Source organism: Bos grunniens, chromosome 4 (genome assembly GCF_055505025.1).
Source record: "Bos grunniens cultivar Pamir isolate PY7600 chromosome 4, Bosgru_T2T1.0, whole genome shotgun sequence".
Lineage (NCBI taxonomy): Eukaryota > Metazoa > Chordata > Mammalia > Artiodactyla > Bovidae > Bos > Bos grunniens.
In genome coordinates, this window is record NC_141168.1 from 54,157,871 (window position 1) to 54,181,652 (window position 23,782).

At 40.9% G+C, this 23,782-nt stretch overlaps 2 protein-coding genes across 3 annotated transcripts in view; one reads left to right on the forward strand and one right to left on the reverse strand.

Annotated features, from left to right (window-relative positions):
* On the reverse strand, nt 1-2,747 carry LOC147374161 (uncharacterized). 2 transcript variants are annotated; one of them, XM_086396460.1, is made up of 3 exons: nt 2,283-2,747; nt 1,662-1,778; nt 1-965 (listed from the first exon to the last, which is right to left on the reverse strand). In XM_086396460.1, exons 1-3 carry the CDS (start codon nt 2,745-2,747, stop codon nt 816-818), a joined length of 732 nt encoding a protein of 243 aa, XP_086252586.1. In that variant the 3' UTR covers nt 1-815. The 2 variants fall into 2 exon arrangements, with proteins under 2 accessions (XP_086252586.1, XP_086252587.1); XM_086396461.1 differs by having other exon boundaries at nt 1-998.
* ZNRF2 (zinc and ring finger 2) overlaps nt 2,281-23,782 on the forward strand; it is a 91,552-nt gene continuing 70,050 nt past the window's right edge. The window contains exon 1 of the mRNA XM_086396454.1: nt 2,281-3,202. Within this exon, the coding sequence (XP_086252580.1) occupies nt 2,746-3,202 (457 nt within the window). The 5' untranslated portion in view covers nt 2,281-2,745. The remainder of the gene's footprint in view (nt 3,203-23,782) is intronic.

Consider the following 23,782-nt stretch of genomic DNA (forward strand, 5'->3'; position numbering starts at 1 on the left):
TTTTAAATCATCATACCTGGGGTCAAGCCCATCTTTATTATTTAAAATAGGAACCATTATAATCAACACATTTTTGCCAACAAGAAATAAGTTTGTTTATCCTTGTAGTATCGAAATCAATACTTAGGGATTTGATGAACTCTTGGAAAGCATTTCCTGCCTTCTGCTGGCTCTGGAAGCATTTTCCCTGCAAAAAGTTGTCGAGATGGTTGAGAAGTGGTAGTCGGTTGATGAGAGGTCAGGTGAATATGGTGGATGATGCAAAACTTCATAGCCCATTTGTTCAGCTTTTGAAGCGTTGGTTGTGTGATGTGCAGTCAGGTGTTGTCAAGGAGAACTGGGCCCTTTCTGTTGATCAATGCCAGCTGCAAGTGTTGCAGCTTTTGGTGCATCTCATTGATTTGATGAACATACTTCTCAGATGTGTTGGTTTGGCTGGGATTCACAAAGCTGTAGTGGATCAGACGGACAACAGACCACCAATCAGTGACCGTAACCTTTTTTGGGTGCAAGTTTGGCTTTGGGAAGTGCTTTGAAGCTTCTTCTCCGTCCAGCCACTGAACTGGTCATCACTGGTTCTCATATAAAATCCACTTTTTGTCACATATCACAATCTGATAGAGAATAAGAGAAGAACCTAATGTAGAAAAAGAGAAGATGACCCTTCAAAACGATGATTTTTTTTCATTATTGGTCAGCTCATGATGCACCCACTTCTCGAGCATTTCACCTTTCAAATTTGCTTCAAATGCTGAGCAACTATAGAATGGCTGATGTTCAGTTCTTGGGCAACTTCTCATGTAGTTGTAAGCCTCTCAATTGGTTATTCTCAACTTTCCATGGGCAGCCACTATGTTTATCTTCAGGCTTTTATCTAGTCTGCAAAACTTCTTCAACCACCACTGCACTGTACATTTGTAAGCAGCTCCTGGGCCAAATGTGTTGTTGTGAGTTGTCTCTGCAAACTTGAGTAGGAAAATCTCTTGAATTTGCTTTTTCTCTAACATGATTTCCATAGTTGAAATAAATAAAAACAATAGGTCAGCCAAAAACATAAAGCAAGAAATGTGCATTAAAATGATGTACAGCACAATCATACTTAAGAATGTATTCCAATATCAAATGGAAAATTTAAACAACGCAAAAACCGCAATTGCATTTGCACCAACCTAGTAGTAATTGACATTTTAGCGAAATTACAGGGTTTTAAAGCAGCAGGTGCTGTGGAGATTTGATACAAACATCCCAGGTAAGGAAACTAAAGTCCACAAAGGTAAAATGATTGCTTATATCACTTAGTTTTGGTCCCAGACCTAGACCCCAGGTCTTATAAATCGGTTGCAGCTGTCTCTGTGCCGCAGTTTTTGCTCTACAGCTGAAGATCATGTTGGATTATCTTTAGTTCTATCAACTCTGCTTTCTCCACAGTCGGAGTGTTTAAATGGGATAGATCTAATTCAGATCAAGTTGCCTTCAGCCTCCTAGGTTCTTTCTTTTGTTTTCAGTCTTTTATTATCAGACTGGTGAGCTTCTGCTTTATTTAAAAGACGCACTCGGAGTAACATCAAGGAGGAAGGTCGACACCCACTCAAACGCAATGGCTAGGGACACAGGACCGAAACACACCCAGCCCCAGCTGTAAAAAGGTGAAGACTACCCACCGTCAGGTCCAGCGTCCGAGGGCCACGTGCAGGAGGAGGGGCCGCCTTCTGGTTGGCGTCCGGAGGAGCTCCGTCCCTCCAATCAGCGCAGGCCCCGCGGTGGAGAGGGGGCGCGCCCTGCAGGGGAGGGCGGGGCCAGAGACCTGTCCATCACCGAATCCGCGGGTGGCAGCACCTACCCCACCAAGGCACCTAGGCGAGACAGGGCGGGAGCGGGAAGGCCGCAGCGAGGGGGGAGGCGGGGCCAGGCCGGTGGGAGCCAATCCGCCGGGCGGCGCCAGGGGGTGGGGGCGGGGTCAACGCGCGCGACCCAAACACACGGGTTCGGGCGCACCCTGGGGCCGCGCTGCTCCTCCGCCTTCCGGTGCGAGGGCCGCAGTACCTCCTTCCCTTCTGAGCACCCCCACCTCGTGGTCCAGACCCTACCCACCCCCCCGCCCCTCCTTCTCTGGGGGAGCGCGGTGACGGTTGCCGGGAAGCGCGCGCTGCCCCTCCCTCTCCTCCTGCGTCCTCTCCTCCGGCGCCACCCGTTTTTCCTCCTTCTCAGTTAATAACAGCTGGGTGGCTGGGGGAGGAGGGAAGGTGGCCCCAGCGGAGTCTGGGCGGGCACCTCCCACTCACCCGCGAGCCGCCGTGGGAGCAGGAGGATGGCGGCGGTAGCGGCGGCCGCCCGGGAGGAGGCGGTGCCGAGGGCCCGGGCGCAGAGCGCAGCGGCGGCGGCAGAGAGCGGCAGCGGCCCGTCGCGGCGCACCAGAACCGAAAGCAGCGGCAGCCGCGCAGCCACCTGAGCCGCCCCTCCCGCCGGAGCCAGCGATCGGCGCCCGCGGGAGCCGGGACCTCCTTCCTCTCCGTCTCTCCTCGTCTCCCGCGTCCCCAGACAGGCCGTCGATCTCGCTCGTCACCCCTTAGAAGAGCGCGGCGGGCGCCGACCGCCCCCTGGGGCGCCGGGCGGCGGCCCTGGACGTGCGGGCTTCTTTCTGCGCCGGCCTCCGCGCCTCGGCCCTGCCCTCTCGCTCCCGCGCTCGCTCCCGCCCTCCCGGCGCTCCGGGCACTGTGCGCGGGCCCGGCCCGGGGCAGGGCGGACATGGGCGCCAAGCAGAGCGGGCCGGCCGCTGCTAACGGCCGCACCCGCGCGTACTCGGGCTCAGATTTACCTTCCAGCAGCAGCAGCAGCGGAGGGGCCAACGGGACCGCGGGCGGCGGGGCGCGAGCCGCAGCCGCTGGGAGGTTTCCGGCTCAGGTGCCCAGCGCGCACCAGCCCAGCGCCTCCGGCGGCGCCGCGGCGGCCTCGGCGGCCCCGCGCAGCCGCTCCCTCGGCGGGGCCGTGGGGACCGTGGCGTCGGGGGCCCGGGCGGCGCAGTCAACCTTCAGCATCCCCAACAGCAGCAGCGGCCCGTACGGCTCGCAGGACTCGGTTCACAGCAGCCCGGAGGACGGCGGCAGCAGCGGCGGCAGGGACCGGCCGGCGAGCGGGGGTCCCGGAGGGCCGCGCCTGGTGATCGGCTCCTTACCAGCTCACCTCTCGCCGCACATGTTTGGAGGTACGGCCCTTTCCCTCTCTGCCTCCCGCAGGCGGCACGTGGGCCGCGGCTGCGCTTATTTTTACCCTTCTCCTTTTCTCCTTCAGCCCGAGCGCCGGGGGTTCGCCGTGCGGCCGGGCCGGGTCACCCTCTTTGGGGTGGGAGGGAAAGAGAGAGGGAGAGAGCGCCTCTTAACCCCTGCAGCGCCGCTACCGCGGGACCCCAGTGTTTGGTTTTTGAACACCGCGTGCACCCTCACCTCTTCGTGGCTTTCTCGTACAGAAAGCCCTTGTTTGCTCCCGGAGGTGAAGGGAGCAAATATTGTTTTAAAAACAAACGCAATAGCTGGTGTTTGTGGTTTTTAGTAGCAGGAAGTCGGGACCCGTTGCTAAATGTAGTTGTATCTGGTGACTCGAGTGGTGAGCGGTTTTTAAAGGCCAAAAGTCAGAGTCTCAAATGAACAGATGAGTGTTTGAAAAAGGAGAGAGTTATCGCTTTTGGAGTAACTTACTGTAGAGCTGTAATTCTCATGTCTTGTGTCAGTAGTCCCACCTACTGTGTATGCTTTAATTGAGTGAATGTGTTAATAAAAAGTATATTTTTAACCTCAGTAAACTGCTGCTTTAGATAATGATTAATGTGAGTTCTGCTTAATTTGGACAGAACATTAAAAAATTGAGAACTGTTTCTTAAGGAAGGAAACCAATAATCATTACAACTCTGCCTACAAGATGCAGTAAAAGCCCAGGTGTTTTTGAAAAGCAGTGCTCTCTAGGGTTCAAGAAAGACCTTGTGAAAAATGGAAATTTTAGTAGCAAAACGGTATGTCTTTTTGGATTGATAGAAACGGGGGAGGGGTACCCCTGATCTGAGGAAAGCAAATTCGACTTCTTCAGTTGTGTTTTATGGTTTCTACTTTGCTTCAGAACAGTTAATGGTAAATGAATTAAGACACTCCCTTCTCAGTTCATGAAGAGTAGCAGTTAAATCTGGTTAGAGATGCAGACAATAGAAGATAAACATTTCCATATCATTGCTTTCTTTATACATCATGGTATTACCTACAGTTACAGTTGAGCACAGGTGAATAGTGAAAACACCATTTTCTCTATTTCTCTGCTTCCTTTACTCATGTTTATAAATGTGAGAAATTTGAGCAGGCAGTTGGTAAAGTGAAATGTTCAATAATGTAATTGCTCTGATGTTCTGTACTATCAATATTCACATTCGTACAAATTAAAAATGGAGGGGACGTGTTTAGTTTTCCCCCCATCTTTTTAATACCGCTTTGCATGTTCAAAATATAAAACAACTCTTTAATCACCTTTATTTTAATTACTTGTTATAAAATGATTTTTTCTTTGTAACTAAAAATACTGATTTTTCTTAAGGGGCCCTTAAAACATTTCTTTTTGAGAAAAAGAACTAGTGCTGACTGTACTGTGATTTGTGATTCATAACTAACACAGCTGAAGGTCCTGTAGTACCACACTGAAGAATAACAAAAGACAGTTTCTTAAGAACGGGAGATTAGTGGCAAGAATAAAGGCTAAGCTGGTCCTAAAAAAATGTATTTATCTTAAGATTAAAATTTGCATGTAGTTATGTCTAACAGCTTGCTAAAGAAAGGGAATAGGGAAAGGCTTATCAGATTAGTAACTTCTTTGGTATACTGATGGCTTAACTTTTTTTAAAGGACTGTTTTTTTCTTTTAAAAAAGTTTATCTGTATGGGTTTAAAGTGTTTCATCTGGGGGTGGGGGCAAATATTTGACACCTGTGCTATTAATTCTTAGTGAAATAGCAGGTGGAGAAGATCTAGTTGCTGAAAGTTGGATTAAGTAAAGCATTTATCTTTTTTCTTCTCTGAGTTCTTAGATTTGTACACGTTAGCCGTTTTTAGTATTTTAGGGGTTAGCATGATTGGGGCCTAAGTGGAAGCACAGTGACACTGAGAACTGTGGCAGTGTTTCCTAACCAAGTCTCTGTAGAGAATGGAGCCCCAATGGCTTAAAAGTATCTGTTGTGTGCAGTTAGTTAACTATTCTCTTGTGCATTTGGAATGTTTCTAGCCATGTATCATTCTTAGGAAATTTGAGAAAACAGTCACTGGGATAATTTTGTGTTTGGTAGTTCAGATGAGGGACTCTAGTTGAGAAAACTTGGAAGAGAATCAGAGAAATTACCTGTTCTTTCTAAATGACACGAACAGATCAAAGTGCCAGTACCGTAAATCCTACTTAAGACTGGGAGATGGAATACACTTCTTTCTAACTGATGGAAAAGCATCTTTCTAGCAGCGTTTGCTTTAATGAGATTTTTTACCTGTATTTCAGTAGTTGGGCTCATCAGGGAAACTTAATAGAACCCTGTTTGTCATCATCCTGAGATTTAGAGAACCAGATGATAAATCTTATTTTTAAAAAAAAATTTTTAAACTCTTTATTGAGTTTGTTACATATTGCTTCTATTTTACATTTAAAATTTTTGGCCCCAAGGCATGTGGGATCTTAACTCCCTGACCAGGAATCGAACCTGCACCCGCCACATTGGAAGGCAAAGTCATAATGTCTGGATTGCCAGGGAAGTCCGTGAATCTAAAACTGGACTTCATTATTACTCCATGTTGACTTAATTTTTTAGTAGTTTATTCAGTTAGAAATTGTGCAGATGTTTGGGCAAATAAAAAGGAACTCCATCTGAAAGTTGAGAGAAGGATTATTTCTAAATTAGTGGAAAGTTATTTCTGTAATTTTATAAAACTTTAATCGATGTTTGTATTGTTACTGTTTCCTAATAGGAAAATACGGTACTAATCAGATACAAAATTATCTTTCCCTTATGGAAAAGGAAAATCTAAACAATATCACTTAAAAAAAATTTAGACGTCTGGTAAGGTGAATTGTTAACTAGTTCCATCGTAATGAATTACCAAATTAAATGAGGTTTTCTGTGTTGGTTTTATGTTTTGCTCTCTTTGGGACATGTATTTTGGCTATATTCGCTCTTATTCTCTCTAGAGAAATAGAAGAGAGGTACTTAATTTATATTTCAGTTTACAGAATTTTCCTAGAATTTCTTAGAACTGAGTTGTATATCAGAGTATGATTATAAAACATACAGGAATTTTTAGATCAAGTAGGTTTCTTTTTTTATTATTTTCAGAGTGCTGAGTTTAACAAAAGTTTTACAGTGAACAAAAGCCTTTTTTTGTTTAATCACCTTTGTTTAAAAACAGGTCTTTAAGGGAATAGTCTAATATTGAAGACTTGATGGTATCTTAGGATTTTCCTGGCTTTAGTGTATGTCTGCATTTTTTTCACTACAAGTTGTTAATGTTTGTAACATCAATTATGATGGATGGTAAAATAGTGTTTAATGATCTAGCAAGGATATCGAAGGTAAATTGGACTATAAAATTATGCCAGTCAGTGGAGATCATTTCTAGAGAAATCATGTGGGGTCCTCTTGTATCTCTGAGTCTGGAAGTGAGACAGATGAATTAATCTAGACTATTTATTGATGGTACTGGGTTGCTTTTGGTCACCTCCTAATTGATTGGTTTAAGTTTGGGTTTGTGATTGTAATTCAGGTGCCTCCTGTTACTTAGGAACAATTGCTTCCTTTTATTGAAGAAGTTTGTCATTGCTTAAAACTGAATATGTTAAAATTTGTAGTTCTAGGCCAACTTCTCAGAGAAGGCAATGGCACCCCACTCCAGTACTCTTGCCTGGAAAATCCCATGGAAGGAGGAGCCTGGTAGGCTGCAGTCCGTGGGGTCGATAAGAGTCAGACACGACTGAGCGACTTCACTTTTACTTTTCATGTTCCTGCATTGGAGAAGGAAATGGCAACCCACTCCACTGTTCTTGCCTGGAGAATCTCAGGGACGGGGGAGCCTGGTGGGCTGCCGTCTGTGGGGTCGCACAGAGTCGGACACGACTGAAGTGACTTAGCAGCAGCAGGCCAACTTCTCAATCTTCAGGACGGATGTGGGTTTTAAGGTGTTAGATTATCTGTATTAATTAACTGTTGAATTATGCTCAGTCACTATTACTTACCAGTATTTAGTACCAGAATGTTTGAGTTGGGGATATTGTGATTAATCTCCTTTCTATTCCTGACTGTTCTTTTATTCAGTTGAAAACTTACAGGGTGGTAGAAGAGAAATGTCTGCTTCAGAAAAATGACTAATTAACCACCATCCTGTCACCCATCTCCTCCCGCATCCACCCCCCAGAAATCAAGAACTCTTGTGGTTAATTTTTCTCATTTGTAATCTCACATAATCCTTAAACACTCGATACTTTGTTATGCTAAAGTATGTGCTCCCTCATGAAAGTTTCTGCTTTGGGAATATTTTAAGTTTTCTTGCCTGCAGGATGGAGCAGGTGCCGAAGCGGGGAGTGGTTTGTGTTGCAGTGGGCACCATCTGATAAGAGAGCAGCTGCCTGACCTAAGTACTTTTGATGCTTTGCTGACTGCAAAGCCAGTACATGCTCCGTTGTTTTACTAACAGGTAGTGTCTCCAGCGGAGAAGGCAATGGCACCCCACTCCAGTACTCTTGCCTAGAAAATCCCAGGGGCGGAGGAGCCTGATAGGCTGCTGTCCATGGGGTCACGAAGAGTCGGACATGACTGAGCAACTTCACTCTCACTCTTCACTTTCATGCATTGGAGAGGGAAATGGCAACCCACTCCAGTGTTCTTGCCTGGAGAATCCCAGGGATGGGGGAGCCTGCTGGGCTGCCGTCTACGGGGTCGCACAGAGTCGGACACGACTGAAGCGACTTAGCAGCAGCAGCAGTGTCTCCAGCAAGTCCCCCAGTCCTCTCCAATTGGATTACTTTGCCTGGAAACCACTTATTTATTTTCTTTACCAATACCACTAATTAGTTGTGGGTTTTTATAAGAATTGTGTTAAGGTTATACTTACTATGTATTCTGGGTATCTGCACAATTGGGTATATTAGTAAATAGATTAAAAAAGAAGTATAGGAACTGCTATATGTAGCAAAATACTTCCTAATTAATTTTACTTATATGTATATACTGACTGTTGTTACTAATGAATTAAATTGTTCTCCACTTACTGAAGTGTTTAGAAATTGGAGCAAACATGCCCTTTGTATGAACAGAGTTCAGAAATAGCTTAGGTTATGATTGTATTCAGTTGCAGGTAGTTTTCTATGCTGCTTATTAAATACTACAATTCATTTCTTCATGGTTATTAAGCTGTTGGCAGCTTGCTTCTTCAAAGCCAGCAAAGGAGAGACTCGCAAGATGGGCCGGTGCTACACTCTCATGTAAATATGTACACGTAATGACACTCAGCCCATGGTCCTTGCTGCGTTCCATTGGTTATAAACAAGTCACAGGGCCTGCTTATACTCAAGGGGGAGGGAATGACAGAAAGGTGTAAGTATCAGGAGGCAGGAATCATGTGTGCCCACACTGATGATAGACTTAGGTTAACCAGCTAAACATGCAACTGTTCTAACCATATTTTTGAATTTACTGTTTACTTTGAAGAAGTTACAATAGTGTAGATGCCAAGTATGCTTTAATAAATGTGAATTGAGCCCTTTCTAGGGGCTGGCCATTGTAGTTGTCAGGGTTACAACTGGTTATACACTTGAGTTCTCTAAGATAGAACTGATAGAGTTGGGAACTGGGGTGTGTGGTGATGTCATTAACCAATATTAAAAATAAAGAAGAAAATAATAAGTTATAGGAAATGATAATGAGTCCTTTTAGGCTTGTTAAATTTTGAGGATTTCTATCTAGAAGCATCTTTTAAGCATTTGGAAATATGTCTCCAATTTAGGACATTACAAAAAAAAATTGAGAAATTGTCAATTTGCATATTATAAATGAAGCTGAACAGTGGTTAATATTACTGAGGGATGGATACAAATTGAGGCACAAGCATAGGATTTTGGGGAGCAAGAATTTTAAGAGACAGGCAGTGCAGGAGGCCAGTGATTACAATTAAAGCACAAAGAAAAGTTGTTTAAAATGTTTTTATTATTAAAATAATATATGTTCATTAGAGAAAGCTATAATGTGGAAAATACAGAAAGGCACATATAAGAAATTGCAAATCACTTGTAATATCACCATGGGAAATAACCAGAATAAAATGTTGATGGCTATTTTTCTCATATATATGTTTTAGATGGAAAATTTGGAGGTCATTCTTATATATTCTTTTGATTTTTAAATCTTTTGGATGTTCTAATAGAAGATTTTAAGGCTACAAATTTCCCCCCAAGAATTGCTTTAGCTGAATGCCACAATTTTTGAAGTGTTTTGTTAACATTCAGTTAAAAATATTATCTAATTTCCCTTGTGATTTCCTTTTTGATGCATTGGTTACATATTCTTTGATAAAATGCTCTTTCTACTTAATCAGTTTCTTCTATCATGTTAAAATTTTTTATAGCATTATTTTTAATGATTGCCCAGTATTCCAGAGCTCATTCAATAAATATTTGATGAAGACCTACTTTGCCTTGCACTGTCCTAAGGATATAGAAGTGGAGAAATGTCCGCACTGTCATAGGCGTTATATTATGCTTGGGGGAGACAGTAAACAAACAAGTAAAATATCAGTATACAGTGTTTCAGAGGGTTTTGAATGTGATGCAGAAAAACTGGAGTGGAAAGGTAGAGATCGTGGGGTATAGACTTGTTTTTATTTTAAATAGGATTTTAGGGATAACTTCTCTGATAAGGTGACATTCAAGCAGAAACTGAAGAAACAAGCCATGAAGAATCTCTAGGTGAGTAGCAAATGCAGGGAAAAAGTGAAGTGAAGTCGCTCAGTCGTGTCCAACTCTTCGACCTCGTAGACTAGCCTACCAGGCTCCTCCGTCCATGGGATTTTCCAGGCAAGAGTACTGGAGTGGGTTGCCATTTCCTTCTCCAGAGGATCTTCCCGACCCAGGGATCAAACTCGGGTCTCCTGCATTGTAGGCAGACTCTTTACCATCTGAGCCACCAGGGAAGCCCTGGTGAAGGAACAGTAACTAGAAAGGTACTTAGGTGTGATTGTAATGAACATACCCGGTGTGTTCTGGGAGTAGTTACGACACCAGTGTAGTTGGAGTGCAAGGGGTTGTAGATAAGGACTGGGATGGGGCATGAACTGCCTTATAACCATTGATGTGGTTTTTAGAGTTTTGTTTTAGAGAGAGATGGGGAGACATTGCAGAGTTTTTTTGAGGAGGAGATTGACATAACCCGACTTAGGCTTTTAAAAGATTGCTCTGGGCACCATGCAGGAGTAGACCCTAGAGAGCAAGAGTCAAGCAAAGGTGCAAAACCCTTGGCAAGAGATAAATGTCTTGGACAGAGTCGTGGCACTAAAGTTGGTGAAGTTGGTGAAGAGTTGGTAGACTCTGGATATCTAGCTGTTTGAAAGTGGAGTCAACTAGATAAGATGTAGAGGATTTATATTCAGCCAACCCTTGAATGTCATGGGGGTTTGGGGTGCAGATGCTCTGGGCAGTCCAGTTTAATTTGTAGCCCTTCTCTGAAATAGCCATTCCTCTGTATCCATGGTTAGGAATGGAGGACTCAACCAAACTGAAGATGGTGTGTTGTCATTGTTCAGTCGCTAAGTCATGTCCGACTCTTCCACCCAGTAGAATGCACTTGCAGGGTTCCTTTGTCCTTCTCTAACTCTTGGGAGTTTGCTAGAATTCATGGTGTACTGGAGAATTTACTATTGAAAAAAGTCCATGTATTTGACCTTCACAGTTATAATTTGTATTGTTCAAGGGTCAACTGTAGTTTGTCTGAAGTTTGGTTCTTTCAAATTATTAGGAAAAGTCCTACAATAGCTCACAGACTCAAAGGACCAAGTTCAGGAACCAGCATCAGTGGAGCTGAAATTGAGAAATTCTGTATGTGCATGCATACTTCAGTTGTGTCTGACTCTTGTGACCCCATGGACTGCAGCATGCCAGGCCCCCCGTCCATCACCACCTCCCAGAGTTTACTCAAACTCATGTCCATTGAGTTGGTGATGCCATCCAACCGTCTCATCCTCTGTTGTCCCCTTCTCCTTCTGCCTTCAATCTTTCCCAGCATCAGAGTCTTTTCAAATGAGTCAGCTCTTCGCATCAGGTGACCAAAGTATTGGAGTTTCAGCTTCAGCATCAGTCCTTCCAATGAATATTCAGGACTGATTTCCTTTAGGATGGACTGGTTAGATCTCCTTGCAGTCCAAGGTACTCTCAAAACACCTTGGAAGAGTCATCTTCTCCAACACCACAGTTCAAAAGCATCAGTTCTTCAGCGCCCAGCTGTCTTTATAGTTCAGCTCTCACATCCATACATGACTACTGGAAAAACCATAGCTTTGACTAGACAGACCTTTGTTGGCAAAGTAATGTCTCTGCTGTTTAATATGCTGTCTAGGTTGGTCATAACTTTTCCTCCAGGGAGCAAGCGTCTTTTAATTTCATGGCTGCAGTCACCATTTGCAGTGATTTTGGAGCACCCCAAAATAGTTTGTCACTGTTTCCATTGTTTCCCCATCTATTTGCCATGAAGTGATGGGACCAGATGCCATGATGTTAATTTTCTGGATGTTGAGTTTTAAGCCAACCTTTTCAGTCTCCTCTCTCACTTTCATCAAGAGGCTGTTTAGTTCTTCTTTGCTTTCTGCCATAAGGGTGGTGTCATCTGGATATCTGAGGTTATTGGTATTTCTCCTGGCAGTCGTGATTCCAGCTTGTGCTTCATCCAGCCCAGCGTTTCTCATGATGTACTCTGCATGCACACCCCCACACCCTAGTTTTCATTTTGCTTGTTACCTAGTTTTATCCTCTTATATTGTGTAGAGGCTTTATTTAAGGTGATGGCCTGTTGGCTTATGGTTACTTCCATCTACATGTCATCTGAGTGGCCTGAAGGGAACGTTTTCCTCCAGCTGTAGCAAGAGGACTCTGATGTAAGTTGTGTGCCTATCCACACATCAGTCACCGAAGCGAAGGAGATGGAATGCACTCTCGGAATGAGAAGGCTGTCTTCTGTGATCATGGGGAGGAGTTTGGGTTTTCGGAGTCAGGCTGCCTGGGTTGAGTCCATCCACACTGTATGACCTCATTATCTAACCGCTCCTTACCTTAGTTTTTTCACCTCTAAAATCAGGATGAAAATAAATCTTGTTTTGTGGTATTGTGAGGTTTAATCTTATCTTTTTATTTTTAACATTTGAACTGTTATCAAAAATTAAAACATTTAAGACTCATATCCCTCTTCTCATTCTCACCCTCTTCAGGAAGACCATGTCCTTTACTTTTCTCAACTTCTCAGATTTTGCAAAAAAAAAACCCAAGTCTTAGTTTTTATGTATGTGTTTTCTGTTCCCATGAATCTCCCTTGAATATCTGGATTAAGCTTTACAGTGCCTGTACTGTGTTAATCAGAAGGTAAAATTTTGTAAATTCAGTGTTTTCAAGTACATTTGGTATTTGAATACACAGCTAATGATCACTAAAATTATTCTATATTTAAATCGTATATAAAAACTTACTGCTTCAGAGATGTTATATTTTTACTTGTGTAAAGTAAATATATGTAAACTGAACTGTTGAGCCAAAGAAAGTAGGTATAATGTGGACTATGCAAATGTGGCAATCATAAAATTGTCTTACAAATAAAATCATGCTGTACTTAATAGTTGTTTTTTCATAAGCATTTGAAATGCTGCAAACATTGTTGATCAGTTTGAGTATATTTTGTGGGTGGTGGGAGATGGTGTGAAGTTAAAGCAGGTCAGTTTTTTTAAATATATGCTACTTCTCCAGGGAAGTATCCGAAAACCTTAGCGTTTTATGCTGTATGGTTTACTGCATCTCAGGCAACCTGGATGACATGGCATTTGGTAAAGGAGCATGCTGCTGTGCTGGTGTTTTGGCGTGCTCTGGTCTGAGACCTCTAAGGTCTTGATTGGGAATTTTTCAGATTTCCTGTCTATTATAACACATCTTCAGAAGCAGTGCATCTTCGAAAGCAGTGCCTCTGGTAACGTTTAAATCTCAGTTAATTCACATGTTTCACTCTTTCCACCATCTTGCCATGTAAAGAAGTGTCGTTAGTTTCCTAAGAGAAAACTTAAAAGAGGAATACTTAATATTACAGACCACTTTTAGTATCTCTGTAAATATAGAACTAATACTGTTTTATGTGGTAATTTGTGGATTAGAAAAGTGACTTCACAAGCACTGACTCATTTGCATTTCGTAAACATAGAGTAATTTCTTTGGTTATTTGGAGATGAACATCAGAAGTTAGATGAATTCCAATTCTGCATTTGTTGTATTTTTACTTATTCCCAGGTGGCGCAGTGCTAAAAAATCCACCTGCCAATGCAGGAGACACAAGAGACACGGATTCAATTCCTGGGTCAGGAAGATCACCTGGAGTAGGAAATGGCAACCCACTCCAGAATTTATGCTTGAAAAAGTCTCCTGGACAGAAGAGTCTGGTGGGCTGCAGTCCATGGGGTTTCAAAGAGTCAGATACAACAAGTGACTGGACATGCATTTCATATGTTGCAATGCACAGATCCTAATTTACATTTTATTTAAAGAGTTTTGACAAATAGATTTGACAATACACTGTGTAACCAACACACTGTCAAAAGTAGGAAACACTCTCTTTATCCCCAAAAGTTCTCTTAAACTCCTTCCAAGTCATTCTCACGGTACTTCTTAGAGATGATTACTATTACCTATTTCTATTATTACCTATATCTATTATCTATGATAAAATATTATCATAGATTATCGTATCATCTATTATATCATCTATTATCGTAGATGAAATAGTTGGATGGTATCAGCACTCAATGGACATGAATTTGAGTAAACTCCAGGAAATAATGAAGGACAGGGAAGCCTGGCATGCTGCAGTTCATGGGATTGCAAAGAGTCAGACATGACCTCACAGCTGAACAACAACGTTATCATATATTAGTTTTGTCTCTTCTTGAATTTAATGGAGTCATAATAACAGGTAGCTCTTCATGTTGAGGGTTTGGGGTAGTTGTAAAGTTAAAAATAGGAGACATTGGAAAGGTTAATAAAATTTTTTCTTGCCAATCCCTCCCTGCAGTAACACCGTCCTCTAATGTGTGGACACTAAGCCTGAGAATACCCACAATGTTTAATCAGTGATAGATTTATAGTAGGATACTTGAGTGTGTAAATACTTCAAATAAAGGAGAAATTTAATTTTAAAATTAATGCTTAAATTTATCCTTAAACTTTATCAACTCTTTAATCTTAAATTATCTGATTGGAAAAGGTTTTGAATGATACTAAATGTTTTAGATGTTATTCACTTTATCAAAGTGGGATATAGTGGTTAATTGTGTCTTCAAATTGTCAATTCTTAGGAAAAGGACAGCATTCAGGAAGCTTTGTTATTAGGATCAGTGCTTCTAAACATGGGAGAAATGTAACTTGTCCAAGGAATGTAGAGAAGTGATTGAACAAAGATGAAAAAGTTGGTTATTTCCTGTGTTTTTGGTTTAGTCTAAATCTTTTAAAAATTAAGTAGACAGTAGCTAGCCATCTAATTTTCTTTCTTCTTATGTTTTCTGTTTTTGTATATAAATCAGGAAGTATAAATGAGTCAAAGATCCTAAGTTTTGTGTACAACCTAACTGTAATCCACAGTAACAGCTGCTGCTGCTGCTGCTAAGTCGCTTCAGTCGTGTCCGACTCTGCGACCCTATAGACGGCAGCCCACCAGGCTCCCCCGTCCCTGGGATTCTCCAGGCAAGAACACTGGAGTGGGTTGCCATTTCCTTCTCCAATGCATGAAAGTGGAAAGTGGAAGCTAGTTAGTAGAAATTCCAGTCTTATGCAAGAAGAACCAGAAAAAGGAGTTCTTAGGCTATTTGTGACCGTGAGACAGACTGTACTGAATCTTGAATATGGATTCTGTATTCACCAAGGATGAGAACAGGAGAAGAATCTACTCATTTTTTGTATGATGCATGTATCAAGCTACATGGACTGAGAAAGGTGACTAGGAAGACAGAACCTCAGCCTGGAGATTCCTTTAATATCTATGGAGAAGAGTATTCTTAAAAAGCTAGTATAAAGGGCCTAACTAAAATTCTTAAAAGCAATCAGGGACACGGTTAGCTGCATTCACTTTTGATATATTAGATATTTTTGGAAGGGTCATTGGTTATGGTGAGAACAAATTCTACCTTGAGGTCAATAAAGCTTGTTTTATGACCTTCATCTTTCATTTTCTTGGGCTTCAGTTTCCAGGATAGACTAAAGAATAATGAAGCTTAAGAAAACAACTCTGTCCTTGCCTTGGAATTGAATATACTAATGCAGACAATTCCCATTTTTACAAATTCCAAAAGGGTAATTAAATTTGCTGTGTAAGAACAAATGATTAAGACAGCAGCCTGGAGGCCTATCCTCTTGCAGGTTAGTGCGCTGAAGAGAGTCATAATGAGACTCGTAGAAAGGCACATGCTGTTGCTTGTTCAGAGGAGGTGGTTTCACTTTTTTCAGAGGGGGTGGTAAACTAGCTCTGTCAGCAGTATTCCTCGGTGTTCTGAAAGCAGTCTTCCTCTTTCGGAGTCAGGAGCTCTAGAGGAATTTGAGAAATCTGACAAGCTTATGCCACAGAAAATTGAGGTCCTTTGGGGACCAAATTGTCTGTCATTCTATTGACATTTTTCTTGCTTTTGCTATGTATCCGCATACTTAATGTCTTAAGGCTTTTTAAAGAAAGTAGCTTTATAATGTGGCAAGCACTAGAAAAAGTATTTCCTGTATTATGAAAGTGTGACAATGAACTTTTATAGGCCAATGCACAGGACTTAGAGATATCTTTTGTGTTTAGCTGGCTTTAAAACTGAGCATGGAAGAAACCTAAACTCATCTCTTATTATCATGCACAGTCTGTGTATCTGATTCTTCTTATTCACTCAGTCAAAAAATATTCAATGCCAGCTGCAGTAAGCTAGGTAGGCTTTCTGGTACTGGGAATGCAAAGGTGAAAACCACTCTTGTCCTCAGGAAGTCTGTCTAGTGGACAGACTGGAAACTACAAAATTAAGTATACAGTGGTACGGGTTTTGTTTTGGTAATTTTGTTACCAAATTTGTGTATGTATGTGCCTATAAGGAAAAAAGACCAGAAGGTAATACCCATACACTAAAAGTTGGTTATCTGGCTCGTAGGAATTGGTTTTGTCATATATTTTCTTATGGTAATACGTGTATACCTTTTATAAACAGAAAAGAACTGGCAGCAGGATCATTATCATTGCTGTTCTGTTACTACTCCTGTACTACCATTACTCATGCTTTGAGAGCTCAGGTTCACACTTAAGTTTATCTGACTTCCGGTGTGTGCCCTTAGCCCTCAGGCCCCACGGAACAAAATCTGCTTTGGGACAGGATCCTTGAGAGTTTAATCATATGAAAACACTGGTCCCATAAGCTTCTCCTAGAAGAGAGAGTTCTGCAGCCCAGGAAGTTTTATAAAGAAATTTGGTTAACTCCTTTTAATTCGATATCTCCTAAATTAGTTTCACAGTAATTTGACTTCTGTTTCATTAATCCTTTATTGATGTTCTGTGGTTCTTGAACTTTAGTGGGCATCACCCCCATTCCCAAAGTGTTTGACTCAGTGAGTTTGGAATGGGGCCTGAGAATGTGCATTTCTGACAAGTTTTCAGGTTGCTGATGCTGCTGGTTTGAGAATCACAGCTAGTACTCTCTTTGTTAGGTGATTTGCAGTCCCATTTTTGCATTGAGATGTAAACTTGACAACTCTTAGGTTATGATGCTAGTGTTTTCCTGCTGAAAGAAGATATCTAAAAATGGGAAATAATTGTGGTATGGAAAGAGCCGTCAAAGGGGTTTCATTAACTAAATTAACCAGGGGGCATTATTTCCCTTCTACCATCAGTATTTCTCTGTTACCTTGTGAGCCTGAGTTTAGGTATCTGTAGATGGAAATGATTAAACCTACCTCAGAAAGTTTTAATAAGGATTAAATGATGTAATATTTGCAAAAATGCCCAGTGCTCCCCACTTAGTGCTCACATTCTAAATGGTCGCCACCTTGTTAAAGTACATTCTGTGGGCCAATTGCGTTACATTTACTTGTGAGCTTATTCGAAATGCAGAATCTTGGGCCCCATCCCAGGCTTACTGAAACAGAAAAGAAAGTGACAGTGAAGGTCACTCAGTCGTGTCAGACTCTTTGCGACCCCAAGGACTATACGGTCCATGGAATTCTCCAGGCCAGAATACTGGAGTGGGTAGCCATTCCCTTCAAACAGAATCTGCATTTTAAAAAGGCCCAGGTTATTGGTATGTACATTACCACACAAGCACTGCTAGTAGCATACACCTTGAAAACAGCTTCTCTAATGTAGCATGTGACTTACTCTCCACTTTATAAACTGACCATCCAGGGCTGTTTCTCTATGGATGTCACCAGGTGGGCTATTATTTATTCTAGACCTTAGAGATACTTTGTCCAAAATGATAGTGTCTACTTTAGTGTTTACTGGCCATAAAATAATATGTCCTATTTATAAATCTTGAGTGCTATTGTTAAAATCTTGAAATGGCACATAAAAATATAAGAAAATAAAAATTACCTGAAAATCCAGTAAGATAAATTACTTGAAAAGTTGCTTGAAAACCTGCTAAGATAAATACCACTGATACTTTGGTACATCTCTTTATACATGTATGTATGTTCACACCAATTTTTTTTGCTTTCTTTTTCTTTTTTATCCCCACACCTATACCTGCCAGATAAAATGATTTCATGTTTATTTTCTGAACCTTTGTGTTAGGCATGGATATAACATATACACATATATAGGAATTTTGTGGATTGTATTATGAATACTTTTCTGCATCTTGTTTTTTTCACTTAAAACACCTTGAAAATTCCTCAAGTAATATACTTAAGATTCTTTTTAGTGACTGCAAGATGTTTCACAGTTGCCATGTTGGATAAATTATTGAGCTTTTTTTTTTAAACTACTACAAACAAATGAAAATCATTGTGCATATATTCTTTGTATATTGATGTTATCCTTAGGATGAATTACCAGATGGAGATTGCTGGATCAAAGGGTAATTTTTAGAAGTCATTTTATTGTGTAATATATTTTACATGCAGAAAAATATGTAAAATTGTATGCATCTTTCAAGACTAATAAAGTGAGTCCTTTTGTACTGCCACCCATGCCAAGAAATGAATGGTTCAGTGTTTATTAGAATCTCCCTCTTGGTCTTCTGTTGTATTATACTTGCTTCTGAGAAAAATATTTTTCTTTCTTTATGGCTTCATCGCTAAGTTACGCATCTCTAAAACATAAGCGTCCTCAAATAATAGACTTTGTCATGAATACCATGTAAATGGAGTCATTCTAAATAGATGACTTTATTTACAGTTCATCCGTGTTATTGTTTGTAGCTGTAGCTTATTCATCTTTATTGATACATTCCATTGAATGAATATCCCACAATTTATTCATTTTAATTGTTGATGGAGTTGGTGGTGCATTATTATAAAGATGCTGCTGTGAACGTTTTTATTCATGACTCCTTTTGCACATGTTCACAAGTCCTTTGAGACAGTGGTCATTAAACCTTTTTGCTTTTTTATCTCCTAAATTAAAAAAATTGAAGTATAGTTTATTTCCAGTGTTGTGTTACCTTCTTATGTACAGCAAAGTGATTTAGTTATACACACGCGCACACACACACACACACACACCTGTATATACTTTTTCAGATTCTTTTCCATCATAGTTTATTACTTGATATAGTTCCCTCTATACAATAGAACCTTGTTTATCTGTTTTATTCAATATATATATATATAGTTTGTATATGCTGATCCCAAACTCCTAATTTATCCCTCCTCCCTGCTTTCCCCTTATAACCATAAATATGTTTTCTATGTCTGTGAGCCTGTTTCTGTTTTGTAAATAAGTTCATTCATATCATACTTTGGATTCCACATGTAAGTGATATATTTGTCTGATTGCACTTAGTATAATCTGTAGATCCCTGTTGCTGCAAATATGTCATGCCTTTTTTATAGCCAAGTATGTGTGTATATACATACCACATCATCCTTATCCATTCATCTGTCGGTGGACATTTGCGTTGCTTCCACGTCTTGGCTTTTGTAAATGGTGCTGCTGTGAATATTGTGCTGCAGGTATCTTTTTCAGTTAGAGTTTTCTCTGGGCGTGTATCCAGGAGTAGGAGTGTTGGGTCATATGGTTACTTTCTTTTTAGTTTTTTAAGAAACCTCTATGCTGTTTTCCATAGTGCCTCACCAGTTTATAATCCTACCAGCAGTGCAGGAGAGTTCCTGTTTCTTTGCGTTCTCTCTAGCATTTATTATTTGTAGACTTCTTAATGAGGGCTGATCTTATTGGTGTGCAGTGATACTTGATTATGGTTTTGATTTACATTTCTTTAATAATTAGCAGTGTGCATCTTTTTGTGTGCTATTGACCGTTTGTATGTCTTCTTTGGAGAAATTCCTATTTAGGTCTTTTACTTGCTTTTTGAACCCCAAATAATTTTTTAAACTATCTACCTCTTTTTACATTTTTAAGTTGACGTCTAACTTTTTTTATCATAATGTTTAAATAGTTGTAAGGGATATAATTTCAAGAATATTAAAAATATTGATGTTTTAAAATACTAATGTCACTGTTTTAAGTATATCCAATGGAATATAAATATAATATCCTAGTGTCTTGAGATTTGCCTGCATCCTTTATAACATTCATGAAGAGGCTAGTCTTTAGTTGTTGGAAATTTTACATTGTTCCTTTTTTACCTTGAAGTAGTATTTGTATTTTATTTCCACCACAGAATTTTGCACTAGAGAACCATACTTTTATGTTTGAGTGTTCACTGATCACTTTATCATACTCCTCTTCATGTATTTATATATATATATACACACACACACACGTGCATATTATGTAGTACTGGTACATAATATATTTTAAATATAATTTAAATTTCATTAAACATTTTGTTGCCATCAGACTCTAGATATTAAACATTGCAGCTGATGATAATATCAGTTCAGTTCAGTCACTCAGTCCTGTCCAACTCTCTGCGACACCATGGATTGCAGCACACCAGGCCTCCTTGTCCATCGCCAACTCGCAGAGCTTGCTCAAACTCGTGTCAGTGGTGCCATCCAATCATTCATTCTCTGTTGTCCCCTTCTCCTCCTGCCTTTAACCTTTCCCAGCATCAAGGTCTTTTCAGATGAGTCAGTTCTTCACATCAGGTGGCCAAAGTATTGGAATTTCAGCTTCAGCATCAGTCCTTCCAATGAAATTTCAGGACTGATTTCCTTTAGGATGGACTGGTTGGATCTCCTTGCAGTCCAAGGGACTCTCAAAAGTCTTCTCCAACACCACAGTTCAGAAGCATCAGTTCTTCGGCACTCAACTTTCTTTATGGTCCAACTCTCACATCCAGACATGACTACTGGAAAAAACATAGCTTTGACTAGACAGATTTTTGTCGGCAGTGTCTCTGCTTTTTAATATGCTGTCTAGGTTTGTCATAGCTTTTCTTCCAGGGGCAAGCATCTATTGATTTCACAGCTGCAATCACCATCTGCAGTGACTTTGGAGCCCCCAAAAATAAAGTCTCTCACAGTCTTCATGGTTTCCCCATCTATTTGCCATGAAGTGATGGGACCGGATGCCGTGATCTTTGTTTTTTGAATGTTGAGTTTTAAGGCAGCTTTTTCACTCTCCTGTTTCACTTTCATCAAGAGGCTCTTTAGTTTCTCTTTGCTTTCTGCCATAAGGGTGGTGTCATCTGCATATCTGAGGTTATTTATTTCTCCAGGCAATCTTGATTCCAGCTTGTGCTTCCTCCAACCCAGCATTTCACATGATGTACTCTGCATAGAAGTTAAATAAGCAGGGTGATAATATACAGCCTTGACGTACTGCTTTCCAAATTTGGAACCAGTCTGTTGTTCCATGTCTAGTTCTTACTGTTGCTTCTTCACCTGTATGCAGATTTCTCAGGAGGCAGGTTAGGTGGTCTGGTATTCTCATCTCTTTAAGAATTCTCCACAGTTTGTTGTGATCCATACAGTCAAAGGCTTTGGTGTAGTCAATAAAGCAGAAGTAGATGTTTTTCTGGAATTCTCTTGCTTTTTCGATGATCCGATCAATGTAAGTTGGCAATTTGATCTCTGGTTCTTCTGCCTTTTCTAAAACCAGCTTGAACATTTGGGTGTTCTTGGTTCACGTACTCTTGAAGTCTTGTTTGGAGAATTTTGAGCATTACTTTGCAAGTGTGTGAGATGTGTGTAATCGTGCAGTAGTTTGAACATTCTTTGGCATTGCCTTTCTTTGGGAATGGAATGAAAACCGATCTTTTCCAGACCTGTGGTCACTGCTGAGTTTCCCAAATTTGCTGGCATATTGAGTGCAGCACTTTCATAGCATCATCTTTTAGGATATGAGATAGCTTAGCTGGAATTCCATTACCTCCACTAGCTTTGTTCGTAATGATGCTTCCTAAGGCCCACTTGACCTTGCAGTCCAGGATATCTGGCTCTAGGTGAGTGATCACACCATCGTGGTTATCTGGGTCATTAAGATCTTTTTTGTATAAATCTTCTGTGTATTCTTGCCACTTCTTCTTAATATCTTGTGCTTCCGTTAGGTCCATACTCTTTCTGTCCTTTATTGTACCCATCCTTGCAGGAAATGTTCCCTTCGTATCTCTAATTTTCTTGAAGAGATCGCTTTTTCCCATACTGTTGTTTCCCTCTATTTCTTTGCATTGATCACTGAAGAAGGCTTTTTTATCTTTCCTTACTAATCTTTGGAACTCTGCATTCAGATGGGTGTATCTTTCTTTTTTTCTTTTGCCTTTAGCTTCTCTTCTTTTCTCAGCTATGTGTAAGGCCTCCTCAAACAGCCATTTTGCCTTTTTTGCATTTCTTTTTCTTGGGGATGGTGTTGATCACTGCCTCCTGTACAGTGTCATAAACCTCCATCCATAGTTCTTCAAGCACTCTTGTCTATTAGATCTAATTCCTTGAATCTGTTTGTCACTTCCACTGTATAATCATAAGGGATTTGATTGAGGTCATACCTGAATGGTCTAGTGGTTTTCCCTACTTTCTTCAATTTAAGTCTGAATTTGGCAATAAGGAGTTCATGATCTGAGCCACAGTCAGCTCCTGGTCTTGTTTTTGCTGACTATATAGAGGTTCTCCATCTTCAATTGCAAAAAATATAATCAGTCTGATTTCGGTGTTGACCATCTCGTGATGTCCATGTGTAATTCGTCTCTTGGGTTGTTGGAAGAGGGTGTTTGCTATGACCAGTGCATTCTCTTGGCAAAATTTATGAGCCTTTGCCCTGTTAATTTGTACTCCAAGGCCAAACTTGCCTGTTACTCCAGGTATCTCTTGACTTTCTACCTTTGCATCCCAATCCCCTATGATGAAAAGGACATCGTTTTGGGGTGTTAGTTCTAGAAGGTCTTGTAGGTCTTCATAGAACCATTCAGTTTCTTCAGCATTAGTGGTTGGGGCATAGACTTGGGTTACTGTGAGACAGAATTATTTGCCTTGGAAACAACTGTCATTGTTTAGGGTTAGGGTTAGAGATCATTCTGTCATTTTTGAGATTGCACCCAAGTACTGCATTTCAGACTCTTTTTGTTAACTATGATGGCTAATCCATTTCTTCTAAGGTATTCTTGGGCACAGTAGTAGATACAATGGTCATCTGAATTAAATTTGCCCATTCCAGTCCATTTTAGTTCACTGACTCATAAAATGTCGACGTTCACTCTTGCCATCTCCTATTTGACCATTTCCAATTTACCTTGATTCATGGCCCTAACATTCCAGGTTTCTATGCAATATTGTTCTTTACAGCATTGGACTTTAGTTCCATCACCAGTCACATCCACAACTGGGCATTGTTTTCACTTTGGCTCTGTCTCTTCATTCTTTCTGCAGTTATTTCTCTACTCTATACTCCAGTAGCATATTGGTCACCAACCGACCTGGGGAGTTCATCTTTCAGTATCATTCTTTTTGCCTTTTCATATTGGTCATGGGCTTCTCAAGGCAAAAATACTGAAGTGGTTTGCCATTCCCTTCTCCAGTGGACCACATTCTGTCAGAACTCTCCACCATGACCCTTCCGTCTGGGGTGGCCCCACACAGCATGGCTCATAGTTTCATCGAGTTACACAAGGCGGTGGTCCGTGTGATTAGTTTGGTTATTTGTCTGTGATTGTGGTAATAGTAGGCTATAAAAATGAAAGTTAAAGGAGTAATAAATAACTAAATTTTTAATAAATTAAAAAGTGATAATATTTATCTAGGAGTTTCTCTGGAGCTGCTGTGGGCAGTGTCGGGTCAGTTCAGTGTCAGATGGTTCCTTATTCCAGCTTGTATTTGTTCTCAAGGTCTATGGTTGCCCCTCAATGCAGTCTCAGCATTAACTGCAGGGTTTTAATCTGTTGCACCTGTCACTTCCAGAGCGGTACGCCCTT

Excerpts from the sequence above, each read along its gene's own strand:
- LOC147374161 (XM_086396461.1), bottom strand. The coding sequence starts at position 2,747 with ATGTCCGCCCTGCCCCGGGCCGGGCCCGCGCACAGTGCCCGGAGCGCC. Across the intron at positions 1,779-2,282 it reads GCTCCCACGGCGGCTCGCGG|GGCGCGCCCCCTCTCCACCG; the intron begins GTGAGTGGGAGG and ends CCTCCCCTGCAG. Across the intron at positions 999-1,661 it reads CTCGGACGCTGGACCTGACG|AAAAAGCAAATTCAAGAGAT; the intron begins GTGGGTAGTCTT and ends ATCATGTTAGAG.